The 15,456-nt window shown below is 34.2% G+C and overlaps 1 protein-coding gene across 1 annotated transcript; it reads left to right on the top strand.

Moving 5' to 3' along the window:
• The first annotated feature begins 7,609 nt into the window (after positions 1 to 7,609).
• Positions 7,610 to 14,421, top strand: LOC120208695 (FKBP12-interacting protein of 37 kDa-like). Its single transcript, XM_039207910.1, has 15 exons — positions 7,610 to 7,722; positions 7,831 to 7,882; positions 7,971 to 8,032; positions 8,234 to 8,301; positions 8,429 to 8,465; positions 8,936 to 9,023; positions 9,170 to 9,234; positions 9,337 to 9,414; positions 10,104 to 10,151; positions 11,514 to 11,567; positions 12,113 to 12,274; positions 12,543 to 12,612; positions 12,782 to 12,837; positions 14,072 to 14,291; positions 14,333 to 14,421. Exons 1-14 carry the CDS (start codon positions 7,696 to 7,698, stop codon positions 14,237 to 14,239), a joined length of 1,035 nt encoding a protein of 344 aa, XP_039063841.1. The 5' UTR covers positions 7,610 to 7,695; the 3' UTR covers positions 14,240 to 14,291; positions 14,333 to 14,421.
• The last annotated feature ends 1,035 nt before the right edge of the window (positions 14,422 to 15,456 follow it).

The following is a 15,456-nucleotide window of genomic DNA, read 5'->3' as shown; positions in this document are numbered from 1 at the left end:
GACCGTTGAACAGGGGGGAATCGGTACCCCCTTGGGGGGAATCGGTTCCCTCCGAGCATTCTGGAAATCTCGGAGCCAAACCATTCAGGGGGGAATCGGTTCCTCCTATGGGGGGAATCGGTTCCCTCTGAGTATTCTGGAATTTTTGACTTTGAATTGGTTCGAAATACTTTGTAAAATATTTTGAAATTGTTTTATGATTAAAACTTAATTTTACACTTAAGTAAGGATCAAAAATGATTTTTGAAATATTTGGAGTAATGTTTTGATATTCGAATAGTTATATCGAATATACTTAGAAAATCATTTGGAAAATCTTAAAATCCATTTAACTTAATTTGTTATATCGAAATATTAAAATGTTTCAACAGTATGCTTTATGTTATATGAAATATTATATGTTTTATATACCTCACTAAGTCAACGACTTAGCGTGTGATTGTTTCACATGTAGGTTTCGAGAAGAGTAATGAGTAATGCGGGGCAAGACAGGTCAGTTCTCCTTACCAAATGTTAGATCAGAAAATATATGTACTGTATATAAAGTGTAGTTGGCATGTAGTCTAAAGATATAAATTGTATGAACTCTGATATATATTTTTTAAATGTTTTGAATAAGTTAAATGTTATCAAAGTTTTTAAATTACTCACTATTTTATACGAATAAATGTTTGAAAAGTCAATGTGACACTTCAGACTCGTATCCGGGTCGGATACGGGTTGGGGGTGTTACATTTAATGGTATCAAAGCTAAGGTTTAGCCGATTCTCGGCATAAACTGAAGTTCAAAGTGTAATAAAATGTGTACATGCCAACATAGAGTGAAAAAAAAATTTCTGATCTGATAGGGTAAGGAGTGTGATGTCTTGTTAATAGAGTTAAATTGTTATGTTATATAAGATAAGTGAATACTGAGAATGATTTATGAAATTTATATATATGTTTATAAGATATGATGGATGATATGTGAACATATGCAATTGACATATGTTACACAATATGAATTGGATGAGCATATGCACACGTGATATCTGATAGAAGAAATGATATGAGCACATGAAAATATGAAAGTTTCCAAAGTGAAATACAAGACGATAGACCTGAAGGTAATAGCATTCACCTGCCCTGGCCAGGCAGGGAGAAGAGCGAAAACCTCAGGGAATGTCTGTATAAGATTAGAGGATGATTCATGATGTTGAATGATATTCCGATGTGTTTTTAATTGTATACTTCGTTAACTCATAGAATGAATGTATCGAAATAGTTAAAAGAGTTATGAGCACCCGATCTCAAGGGTGAATTTGAGGAAGGCTCTGTTGTTACAGACCTTTGGGTATATGATATGAAGATAATGCTAGAAGATGTTCATTTCTCCATAGTGGAGAAATTAAATTGAGAAGTTTGTTATTATGTGGATAAGATGGAATATGATGAACGAGTGTCACCATAAGGTGTTGTGGTGAAGAAGATAAAGATTTGTATGTTTGAAGGAAATACAAGTACAATAGATGATAAGAATGAGGTTCTGTACAAGTAAGGTTGATTATCAAAGTTATGAAAAGATATAGTTTAGTTATGTTATAGAAGATTTTGATAATGAAAGGATTAAAAATGATAAATGATTATAAGGAAGTGCAGATTATAAGTTTGATTAGAAGTAAGAAAAGTATGTAAGGTTATATGAAGAGATTATGTGTATCGTAATACAGACAAGGATGAAAGATTGAGCAAAAGTTTGGATTGTGGTAAATTAATTAGGAAATGAGGAAAGAAATCAATTGATTGATTTTTGATTTTTGAGTGATAAGAATTGATGTTACTGTCTACAGGATAAGTAACATTATATGAATGAAATCAGAGTTGTGAATTTGAAACAAAGGGATAGTATTGTGTATAAGAAAGAGTGTGGAGATGATAAGGATTTGTACTTTAGAATGGAAGAGTTAGCGTTGACTAACAAGATTTTGTGATGAAATTGTATTGGATATAGTTGTATATTTTGATTACGTAAATGTGATATAGTGAATGAAGTGAGGATTCGTATGGAAGTGTAAATGATAAGTTCGATATAGAAACACGAAAGTGTGCAAGGTGATGTGAAAATATTGTTTGACTCCTTAAAGTATATGTTTAATCACAATTGAAGAAGATTTAAAGTTGAGTTTTGGTCAAATGATGACGAAATACAAGTTTGGTATGGTTATAAGGTAATTAGAGAGTTATGAAGAAATAGATGGATTTCTGATATAGAGTGATGAGATGGATGTTACTGTCACGTGATGAGTGACATTATATGGAATTTTAGAAAGGTCAAAGGAAAAATGCATAATCGAATGAGAGAAAAGACAACAATGGATTGGTATTACTGGTTATTGTTTATATGATAAGCAACAGAAGATGAATGTATAAACGAAAAAGATAGTTGGAAAACTAAAGGATTGAAAAGTAAGTTTCTGATGATGACAAGAAAGAATAAGTCAGGGAAGCAACATAAGAACATTAGAAGATATGTTCTTATTAAGATGTTCAGTGAAAATTCGAGGACGAATTTTCTTAAAAGGAGGGGAGATTTGTAACATCCGCAATACCGGGTTAGTGACTAAATTGAAAAGTTTCAGAATTTGGTGATCAATTTAGGAAAAATTGAAAAGTTTAGGGATTTAAAGTGTAATATTTTGATAGTGGATTAAATGGTAATTATGGAAGAATTGAAAGGGTATTATGGTCTTTTTATGTAAAAGATATTTATCTTTTATTTAAAGAGATAAGCTTATGGGTGAGGAAGTATCTGGAAAGCTTCATTCTTCTTCTTTCTTCTTCCCGTTGGTTTACTTCATAAGGGTGAGTTTAATTTCAGCTTCTTAATTCTTGAATTATAAATTAGTTTTGATTCTTTGGGTATTAAATAAGCTTAAGGAAAGCTTATATGGGATTTAAACAATAAGATAAAGGAATTAAGAAGGAATTTGTAATATGAGTTTTAAGATGAAATTTTGATATGGTATGGTTGTTGAAGTTTTATGAATGAATTTGACTTGTCATCAATCTAATTAAGAAGTATGAAGTGTTAGAATTGGAATTAGAACACATTGAAAATTTAGTGTGATTCTTGAATGCCATGTAAATGATGAAATTTTGGGTTTAAAGAAGTGATTATGGAATAGAAATGAGTTTAAATATGTGTATGGAAGTTAGGAATATTAAAGGAAGTAAAATATGAAGGTTTAAGCTGAAATGAAGTGAATTTCGAGCTCAAAAATATGATTTCTGGGCAAGGGGAATCGGTACCCATTCAAGGGGAACCGATACCCCTTCAAACGAACAAAATTTCCAGAATGTCATGAGGGAATCGATACCCCCATAGTAGGGAACCGATTCCCCCTAAAGGAAAATTATAAATATTGGTTTAATAAGTTCGTTTAAGTTGCTAGTATCAAATTACAAGGTGTAGGTATCTAATAATTGTCTTAAAATGTATAATTATGTAGATTCAGAGCCTAAACGAGTTCCGGAATCATTGACAAGTAAGATTGATAAAAAGGGAAGATAAGAGATTGGAATGGACTAGTGAGGCCAGGTGAGTGCATATTAGTATTATATGATGTTAAATGGAAATAAGATTTGCAACAAGTCTATTTCCATAGTAAAATGCATGAATTTATAAATAGAAGTATATACGTGTATGATTTATATGTGTTGACATGTTATTGTATATATGTATTATATGGTTGATGTGAATGTGTGATATGTTATGATGATATAAACCATATGATATGATAATAAACTATATGAATATGTGATTATGAATAGCTAGAAAGGAAACAAATGATGATATAGAATCCATTATAAGATATATGATATGAAAATATGATAGTGAGCTATGTGAAAGAACTATGATATATGAGTTATATGGAAATATATGCGAACAAGATATGACATCTATGTTTATATGAAACAATGCAAGGTGATATGAGCTGTGTGAGATATGAATATAAAATCATATGAGAAGTGAAATAATTACATGAAAATAGACTAAGTGATTACATGTATATGTGAAAGAAGCTATATGATAAGATCTATGTGATTACATGCAACATATGATATTAGATATATGTTTACACATACATGTGGTATGTGACAGAAGAGAAGGAACATGTGATTATGAGATCAATGATTACACGTACATGTGATACGTGACTGAAAAGAAAAAATATGTGTTTATAAGAGAAAGAATATGAATGAGTAATGTGAACTGTTATAAATGATAATGCCCATGTTATGTGATATGAGAGCTAGGGGTATAGTTGGCATGCCAAGGGTCGAGGGTTTACCTATGTTCTTCGGGACATATGGACTGTTTACCTATGTTCTTCGGGACATATGGACTGTTTACCTATGTTCTTCGGGACATATGGACTGTTTACCTATGTTCTTCGGGACATATGGACTGATTACCTAGGTTCTTCGGAATCTATGGACTGGTCCTTCGGGACATTGATCGAGCTGTGGTGACAGCATATGTGTGCACAACCTCAATGTACTCACATACCTTAAGTTCTCACTAGTGTACATGGGCTAATTAAGTGATTAAACAAGCATACTAAAGGTGATATGTATACGATGGGTTTATAAATGGTTATCAAAGGTAAGTGGTTTGAAATGTGTTACATGAACCATATGATGTTATGTGTGTTTCTTAATGATAATGATGGTATATGTTTATGTATGCTTTATGATATGAAATATTATATGTTTTATATGCCTCACTAAGTCAACGACTTAGCGTGTGATTGTTTCACACGTAGGTTTCGAGAAGAGTAAAGAGTAATGCGGGGCAAGACAGGTCAGTTCTCCTTACCAAATGTTAGATCAAAAAATATATGTACTGTATATATAGAGTGTAGTTGGCATGTAGTCTAAAGATATAAATTGTATGAACTCTGATATATATTTTGTAAATATTTTGAATAAGTTAAATGTTATCAACGTTTTTAAATTACTCACTATTTTATACGAATAAATGTTTGAAAAGTCAATATGACACTTCAGACTCGTATCCGGGTCGGATACGGGTTGGGGGTGTTACAATTCAGGTATCAGATTGATATTTCATCTAAAATTCAGGGGTTAGATTAAAATTTAACATAAAATTTAGGATTAAATTAATATTTTATATAAAATTTAGGGTTGAAATTAAATTTCAACTTTTTTTTTGGGGAATGAAAAGGAGAGGCTAACTAATTAATTACAATAGCCTCTAATCCGTAAGTGAGGAGGTCCCAACTTCTGGTGGATGCCATTAGATGAGCTGGGAATCGGCAAAGGTTAGGGAGGGAAGCTGTAGGAGTATAAAGTTTGCTCCACATGATGCTAACTGTGAGAATTGAAGCAGCCTCGGTATAATCACATATTTGGTCGTGTTTATTTATATATTCTATCAATTTGGTATAACGGATCCTCGAATGAACATTCGAACCAATTTTTCAATGTCATTGCAAAGGGAAACCGAAATTTTGTACGACTGCATGATGTAAGAAGGTATAAAACAAGGAGGACGAATTTAGCTTGCTAGGGTGAACGTACCGGAAAACGAAAGGGTACGGGACGACCAACCGTCGAGTTTCTTCCGAACTTGTCGAGAATAAACCGGTATCTGAATTTGAATTCCGAACTGGTCATCCACAATAGTATCTTCAATAAATGACCGGTGAAGTCGGTCGAAAGCTTCTTGAAGATCTACTTTTATGGCCATCCGACCAGTGTGCCCTTTTTTATGTTATATATTGTGGATGATTTCCTGGTTGATGATAACATTTTCAGAGATGTTTTTCCCATGAAGGAAACTTGTTTGGTTCGGAATGATAAGGGAGAGAACGATATGTTGAAGGAGGCGAACAATAACTTTAGTAATGAGATTGTAGAGGGCCGAAGAAAGACTAATGGGTTTGAGATTAACCTGTTCATCATGGGAATGAGCACCAAAATTGTTCATTTACAGAAAGCATCTTTGACCATAAAGCAGATTGAGGGACCAACAATACTCCAATTGGTTCGATAGAAGTGTGCATGGAGCTCATCGATACTCGGCGCCTTCAAGTGAGCCATGTCGAACATGGCCGGTTTAATTTCATCATCCAAAGGGCTACCACTTAACATAGTGTAGTCATCCACGTGAATAGGTGGGAAGCAATTAACGTGTGGATAGGTGCCCAAGGGAGAACAAGGAGCGACCAATAATTAAGAAAAAATTTGGAAGCAACCTCCCTTAACCTCATCAATTTTAAGCTTGCGGATGCAGGTTTGTCGTCGTTGAATAATTGCTTCGGAATGGAAAATGTTGGTGTTCCTATCTCTAAACTTGATCCAGTCAGCTTTAGACTTTTGTTTCCAAAGAAACTCCTCTTGATCAAGAATACTTTCTAGCTCGGACCGAAGATTGAGTTCATGATTACCCAAGTAACGAGTACGACAGACATCAAGACAGCTTTGAACCCCACGAAGTCGAGCCATCAATGTTTTTTTGCGACCTATAGAGCCAAAGTCTCCTTATTCTATCCCGTGGGAGTTCGAAAATCCCAAGTCGCTGATATCTTTTCACGATGAACCGAGCTAGTAGGAGTTTGATCCGTACGGACAGGCCTAGATTCAAAATGACTGATCATGCAAGTTGATGGACGTGGAAGGTTAACGAGGTTTGCGTCAAGAGCAGGTTCCATGACAACATGGTTGGATGGGTTGGGGCGGACCGATGATGCATGCTGTCAGGGACATGAATGGAACTTAAGGGACGTGAAACTGTTGAAGCAATATGGGAAAGTTCTGATTTCTTGACCCCAAGACGACCACTAGGGGTTTTCAAATAGAAATATGAGTTTTACCTCTTCTCTTAGATTTATCAATTCCCTTTCAAGTGGTTCCTTTACCAGACCTAGTGTTGGAGATCGGTGGAGGCCTAGTATTTTTAGTTTCAGGGGCTCGAAGGAGGATCGCTCTAGATAGGGGCGGTTTCATCCTCATTTGCGAGGACATTGAAGTGGAAGTGTCCCTATCTTGCGGCCAAGAATCTGAACCACTAATGTTAAATCCATGCTCTTAATGGCAAGGGAGTAGACACGTTCTAAAAAATTGATGAAGGGTGTACCATCAACTTCACCAACGTTAACATCTTCATCCAAGAGATCTATACCATCATCATCCAAGGGATAAAGGTCTTCAGCGGGTGGATTGTTATTGAAGCCAACAACCATGTCCTTATAAGAGATCAGATGAGCATTGGGTTGGGAGTTCAGATTGAGATCGAAGTCTATAGAGATGGTAGCAATAGCAAGGGGCAGAAGGTTGTCCGACGGAGATTCATCATGCCGCCGCTGCTTTTTAGGGATGTGGGGGTCGTTAGGAACCTATGGGGTGCTCATTACAATTTTTATTATACTAAATTTTTTACTAACGTAAATGTTTAAAAATTAATGACCAAAATAGGACATACCAATAATAAAGAGGTCATCGTGTAATTTACCTTATTATTTCATCAATTTTGGATTGATTTCCTATAACAGAATCCTGTGACCGCTTACAGGGGATCTGAGCTTCTTCCTCCCCGATTTCGAATTGCTTACCTTGGAGCACCCCTCGGTGAAACCTTCTCACTCAAAATCAAAGTTTTTACGGTTCTGTCCGCCGAAATCCTTGCTTTCTATGGCTTCTCACGCGCATCTCGATGATGTAAGTTACTTCCTTCTCGTCACTATATGCCAATATTGCATTCCATTTTAGGGTTTCTTGTTTGTTTTGCCTGTTTCAATGATAAACTGATTTTGTTTTGGAGAATAGGATGACGATTTTGGCGGTGATTTTCCCGGGAGCCATAGTACCAGACATTCAGGTCAATTTTATTTTGTTCTTTCCATTTTCTAAAGTAACTTTTTTTGAATGAACACTTATATACCTTTTTCTTTGAAATGCATATTCAGGTAATAAAAGAAGCTTTGGTGATCTTGAGGACGATGAGGATGACATTTTTGGATCAAAAAAGGTAGCAATTGTTTTTAAGGTTTTTTCTTCGTAAACCGGAATGGTTTGAAGGAACTGTTGAACATAGAACCTTATTGTTCTAAGTCTATATCCTTATTTAATGCCTACTCATTTTTCACTTTAGTTTGAGAACCCTTGAGGGAGAAACAAAATTCATTAGTTTTTTTTCTTACCTGAGGAATTTTGTCTGTTTTTATCGTAGGCCAATTCTAAAGTAGAAGAAACCGCTCCTGGTGTAGCAACGGGGATGATTTTGTCACTTCGTGAAAGGTATCAAGCACAAAATGAGATATACTTATCATATTATTATCATGCATATCCACCTTTTTTTCTTGCAATTTTCTACAAGAATTATTTTCACGTTTTCTGGTAATTTTTTTTCTTCCTGTTTTTGCAGTCTTCAGAACTGTAAGGAATCCCTTGCAACGTGCCAAGTATGTTACTCATTTATTGTTTGATATTGTCCCATTGCTTCTTGGAAATACTCTAGGTAGTAAAGACATTAAGCTTGGAAATTTTTCTTCTCTTAATAACAAGTTTTATATGAAAAAAAAGGTCTACAAGATAGATTTTCAAGGATTTATCTTTTTGGTTGCTCAAGTTTTAGGTGCTTTACAGTGGATACTTTACGGTTTTCCTTCATATAATAGGTTTAGATAGGGAAGTTGTCTTTAGGAAAGTAGCTATCATGTCTTTGTTAGCTCTTTCTGTTGCTTTTACTTTGAAATGATATTCGTATGGGCATGTGGAATTAGCATAGTCCATAAAAAAAAGTTTCATGGTTGAAGAATTTAGTACTAACTACTTGAGCTTTCTTAGATTTAGTCTTAAACTGTGATAAGTTTTTTTATCCCCTTTACCTCTTCTTATTTCAATTCCTTTTTAATGATATTTTCTGTTTTAGTCGGAGCTTGAAGCTGCAAAATCTAAGAGTCAGAAATGGCATTCTGCATTTCAGAATGAGCCCTTCATACCAGCTGGAATAGCTCCTGGTATCTCTTTCCGTGTAGTTATCCCCATATTTATGTTTCATATATTAAGATCGGTATAAGCGTTTCCAGTTAGAAGTTTTATTAAAAATAGATCATTTTATGTGTACTAGTTTCTGATGAAGTGATTTTTTGTTCGGTTTCTGTAGAACCTAAGTTAGTAATAAATTATCTTCAAACTCTGAAATCCTCTGAGGAGACGCTGAAAGAACAAGTAAGAATCTGATGTTGCTTATTTTCTCACGGTATTTTTCTGCTTTAACTATTTTTATCTGTCATACTGACTTTCTTACATGTTTTTCTTCTTATTTTTCAGCTAGAAAAAGCCAAGAAAAAAGAAGCTGCATTTATTGTAACATTTGCAAAGCGTGAGCAGGAGATTGCTGAATTGAAGGTGATATCTTTACTTGCTCTTTTCCTTCTTTTATTTACCATGCAATTTGCTGTTTAAGTGGTACAGTATGGCAATATGCAAGAATGAGATAATTTTTTTTTCTAGGAAAGATAAGCGAGAGTTATATTAATGTGCAGTCATGGTTGCTGTAAAAACTTGAAATTCATTTTAATTTTAAGTATTGATTGTTATTAAAGTGGCTTGTCTTTTATGTCTGATATTTGCACCATCATGACTTACTGGTAAATATGTTATCTCAAATGTCTGCTGCATTTATTTCTTGAGGAAATTGCGTAATTTCATATTTTTCCACAGTTGATGTCTAACTATGGTTTGTAGTTTCTGTTGATTCTCAAGTCAGAGAGAATTCCTTTAAATCTAGTGGAGAGATAACTGAAACTGATATTGCTCATCTATATGCAGTCCTTTAAGATCTTACTTTTGGGAATTTCTCTTTCCTGTTGCTTGTGGTGAAGATTGTCATGACCTTATAGTGTCTTTTCTACTTCAGATTCTGAAAGAATTTGCTAGGGTCTCCATTTTTCTTACTTCTATACAATCATCTCGACCCTTTATTTGATTATTATGTTGTATGAAGTATTATGCCTATGTACATAGTGCATTGATTACTTAGACATGAATGTCTAATAGCTTCGCCATCTAACACACCAGTATCTTTTAATTTCCAGTCAGCAGTTCGTGATTTGAAAGTTCAACTAAAGCCACCATCAATGCAGGTATTATCTAACATTCATTATAAATAAAAGAAGTTATTCTTGTTGGTAGATATTGTAAATTTCGTACGTTGTGTTGTTTCGTTTCTGTTTCGACTGCCGAAGAAAAAAATGAACAAACTGTGTTTCGTAAGCATTATAGTGCTTATGTATATCTTGTTCATCACAGTAATCTGATATTGGATTTTATCTAGCTGAATAAATAAATAGTATTCTTATCTTATCCAAAAAGAAAGCACTTGATGATACTGTGTTTGTGGTGACTCAAGACATATTTATTCCTTATATAAAGTTCTTGACTAAGTTGGTATCATGAGTCAAGTGACAGTAAAACCTAACTCAGTTAAGGAAATTACATAAAAAGCCATACTAATATTATAACAGATAAAATAAAAATTGGGGTATTTAAGTCCAATTTTTAAACTACCCACTAAAAACATAAATACTCGCCTTCAAAACTACTTTCCTATTAAAGTTTTGGTATATTTTTTTATTCTAAAATATATCTTCATGAAACATATTTTTCAACCAAAGATTAGGGCTTGATAATTCTAATGTTTGGTATTATATCATCAAAGAATTTTGAATCCTTTTTCTACTCCATCATGGTGGAGTAGAAAAAGGATTTGTATCAAGTATTTAGTTGACAATATGCTATGTATTGTCAACTAAATATGAGCAGGGGTTGTATGGGGATTGTCAACTAATACTTGATACAAATCCTTTTTCTACTCCACCACGATTCAGTCACCAAAGATAAATGCTATGTATATTGTCACGAATGCCTTCCTTGTACTAATTTCTTTTTCTTCTTTAATCTGTTAGTAGCTGTTCTTGTTTTAATTAACCGCTCCCTCTGCCCCATAAATTGTGTTTTACTTTGATTTTTTGAACCGTTCAAGAATATGTTTTTAAATATTATTGAGTGCTCAACTTTGTATTTCTTGATGTGATGAGAAAAAGGTTTTACAAAAAGTGAATGGTAATTTGGAAATTTTCACGGAATAATTTCCTCACTTCTCAGATTTTACTATTTTGATTGGAATAGGATTATAGCCATGGAAATTACCTGTTGTCCATAGCAAGGACTCCGACTTTTGTGTTTTGATTCCAAGTTTCCAATCCAACCTCGCCCACAGTATTTAAGTAAATTGTTGTTGCTACTTCCTAACATTTTTCGTGATGCAAACTTTTGTTGACTAATGTATGGGCCTGATTTCATCAAATATCTGCTTCTCTTATTCTATGTTTTTTGGTCAGATTTTTATCAGACATGAATTGTTAACATTTCTGTTAATGGCTTAGAACTAAGTGATATTTTGCCTCTTGCTACCCATTTAATTTTCTTTGTGGCTTATCTAACAGGCCAGAAGGTTGCTACTAGATCCTGCTATTCATGAGGAATTTACACGTCTAAAGGTTTGTTCTTAAAGTTCCTTTTTTCTTATTTTGTTATAATTATATGCAAGAGGATATCTATTCTATAAATGAGGTGGGATGAATTTGGGGAGAGGAGAATATAAAGGGAGTGGCATGTTTATTTAGCAGGCACCGTATTACAAGCCACAAACGAACCATGTAATATTACTATTTGTAATGAATCTTGGGGCTTTTGGACTCAGGGTGGTTTGGAAATTTTGCCTAATTTGGTGTCACAGTGGATTAGGCCTGAAACGAATTCAGTTTCTTCTCTCTCTCCCTCCCTCTCTCTCTCTCTCGACTTTATGCGTATTAATTTATCAGTATTCAACTATTCATTTCTGTCTGGTAATCTAGAATACGTTAAAGACTTAATAAGATGAGGCTTATAAGTTTAATTTGCTGTCAGATTTCTCCTGTGCTTATAAATTACGTATTCAGGGTTATTTTGATGTCATTACAGTAGAAGCGGAGATATATTCTATTAAGCAATCCATCGTGTTTATGGATCAGTTATTTTTATTTCTCCACTGTTATGGCAATAGAATTTGGTTGAGGAAAAGGACAAGAAAGTTAAGGAGTTGCAAGAAAATATTGCTGCTGTTAGTTTTACTCCGCAAAGCAAAATGGGAAAGATGCTGATGGCAAAGTGTAGAACATTGCAAGAGGAAAACGAGGAAATTGGTACTCAAGCTGAGGAAGGAAAGGTCTGTGGTTATATATGCATTGTTTTCTTGGTGCATGCCAATTTATGTGCTTAAGCATTCATCTTCCCTATTATAATAGGGGTGGCAAATGGACCAATTGTGACAATTACAGGCTGCTACATTATAAAAGCATCTTGTGCTGGAAAGAATCCTGATATAGATTAGAATGACTTTCAAAGCTGAATATTAATTAGTTAAGTTGAGACATTGGTCTGTTATTTATGCTTATTTTACTGACTTTTTTATTGGACTCTTTTGTTCTCTGCAGATGCATGAGTTGGCCATGAAACTCGCATTACAAAAATCTCAAAATACAGAACTTAGAAGTCAATTTGAAGGTCCATGATAAACAAGTTTTGAATTTTTTGTTGAATGAGTCAGATTAGGATGGCTAACTTTAATGAGAACTCGAATATGGTCTACGCCATTTTTTAATTGAAATTCTTATTCCATGGTTGAAAAACTTGGTTCATGCGATCTTGATCATTGTTGTTCTGTTGAATGCAGCACTATATAAACAAATGGAGGGACTGACAAATGATGCAGAAAGATCAAATGAAACGGTTGTTATCTTCCTCTCATCTTTAATCTTCACATTAAATACAATCATCAAATATTATGCATTAAACGAGGAACACGCGGAAATTTGGCTTTAGAGACTTAGATTGCTAGAGCTTATTTTAAGTAATATTTGCAATTGGGGTTAATTTTCTCGAATGCCCTTATAGTAGTGAAGTTGCTATAGCCTCTTTGCCTTTTGATAATTGACATTTGCTTGAAGAAGCTAAGACATGTTTGAATAGGATCACTCCGAGTTCTATAGTCTCTGTCTTCTGATATCTTACCTGTGGAAAGGGAAATAAAATTATTTATGGAAGAAAAATGAACTTTTAATGTACGAGCAATGCTGGGCTCCTCTACGAGCACTTATTATGTAGAGTATCACTTACCTATCGTACTTCTACTCCTATTCTGATTGCCTTTTACTCTTGTCTATTTTCTGGAAATAATTCCATTGCTTCTTTCTTTCCTTCATGACTGAAGATGAAACTTATTATCAAGAAAAGCCAGAAATGAAATAAATCTGTGTGAACAAAAAGAGAGAAGCTCGAGACCAAATTTTATTTGAAGTCTATTTTATTCTTGTCTAATCGAAGGAGGAGGGCCTGGGGTAGTGGTCGTGTTCATGTTCGAGGAAGAAAGAGAATTAGCATCCAGGGTAGTTGTCTGTTCTACGTTTCGTAAGGAAACCACCAGGGCTCGACCCGTGGTCTTTGCAAAATGCTTAGGTGATGTCAGTCTTATAATGCAATCGGGCCATTGACTCAGTGTTGGTTTGTCTATCATAAGTGTACACACACACACACGAAAGCACCTGCATATTGGGCTTTGCTCGAGCAAGTGCTTTTATGTCTATAGCCAAAATCCTAGAGTTTACCTTGTGCCCTTAATAACTCTGGATAGTTGTCACCAAGCGGATGGCTCCTTTTGACTCAATTCTTTTTCTAAGAGTTATGCTCAGTATATTACATCATATTCAAAGAGGGCCATATAATCACAGGTAGTGAAAGTCATCCATGAGTGGTGGCTCTTTGTACGCACCTCAAGATGATCGGTTAACTGATTCACATGTATTTCACGGACGGAGGCATGGTGCTTTCACGTTGGATATTTCACGATCATATTATAATTCAGTTAGACCGATTACTACTAGTATCCTGCCATGATTGTCTTGTCATTTGGGAGCTGGTGTAACCGCTTAAGCAAGGTTGTTAATTCGGGCAAGTTGTGGTGCAGGTTTTTATCTTGCAAGAGAAACTAGAAGAGAGAGACAAGGAGATTGAAAGGCTTAAGATGGAGCTGGAGCAGAAGATCGAGCCGGTCGAAGATGATGATAACAAGAAAGGTTTAGCGAACGACGAGATGACGACCGGTGAAACTGGGAACAGTTCCCAATTGGATTGACATATTTTGTAGGATGTCTGTCGATTGTTTTCACTCCCAACTTATGTTGTTTGTACATTAGTAACATTCAAATAGTTTTTTTTCTAATCCCTGTAAAATTTTGATTTGTCGGTAAATTTTGAAAACGAATTACTGTTGGTGAAATTGCATTATTGAAGTGCATGTGGATGGATGAGGTTAAACTTGACATATTATGTTGTTGCTTTGCTGATGTTTATTTCATCATCATAGCTTTGATGGAGCTTTGATGGTTGTCTAGAATGGGGATAAGGCAGCATAGGGGTACTTAATGAGTTAGAATCTCGTGAGTTGTTTGAACTCGATATGGTAAATGCTCGATTCAAGTTGGCTTGAATTCAAATTCGATTAAAAAATTTAATGAATTAAGTCGAGTAAAGTCTATCTTGACTCTAAAAGCTCAAGAACAATTTATTAACTTTTTAATGAATATGAATCGAGCATCGTCCAACTCGGTAAACACTTATAAGGAAACATCTAGAACAATAAGGATAGGTTCATATTTGTGGAATAAAGAGTATTTAAGGAGATAATATCATCTCAAAGTTGATTTCTTCTTTAGGGTTAACGTCTAATTGGTCCTTCAATTTCATTAACATTCAAAAAGGAAAATAGTATTTGAGGATTTCTCCCATATTATTTTCTTATTTAATATTAAATTATAAACTTAAGAAAACTTGAAATTATATTTTTTTATTAATAATCTGCACTGATTATAAAGTAGTATTTATTCGGAATTTTTTTTAATCATTAACAACATATACACATCTTATAAACATAGCTATTTGAACCACAACTATAAAAGCACAATAATTTCTTTAATCATTAAAACCACTTAATAAATTTAAAATTATATAAACATTCACCAAATATGAGTGAATAATATATTTTGTGAACCTTAAATGAAATTGTCATGGGGAACAAAATCTGACCCAGGAAAGCAACGAAATGCATGAAGCTGATGATGCCTCGGTAAAATCTAAACTACACCAGATACCACTAAATATTAAGTGTTGTATCGTTTATATAACTGAATTTTTAATTTTATCAATTATAGCATTAAACTTTGATTTTCGTTTTAATTATATTACCGGACCGTTAAATCTCAAAACGATGTCGATTTATGTAGCCATGACCCATGTCGGTAGCCATCGGTTATGTCATCGTGCCGTTAATGATTTAACTTTTTAATGAAACGA

The sequence above is a fragment of the Hibiscus syriacus genome, unplaced genomic scaffold (assembly GCF_006381635.1).
Source record: "Hibiscus syriacus cultivar Baekdansim isolate YM2019G1 unplaced genomic scaffold, ASM638163v2 tig00016885_pilon, whole genome shotgun sequence".
NCBI lineage: Eukaryota > Viridiplantae > Streptophyta > Magnoliopsida > Malvales > Malvaceae > Hibiscus > Hibiscus syriacus.
The sequence above is the reverse complement of the archived record's forward strand: the minus strand, read 5'-3'. Positions and strand labels throughout refer to the sequence as shown.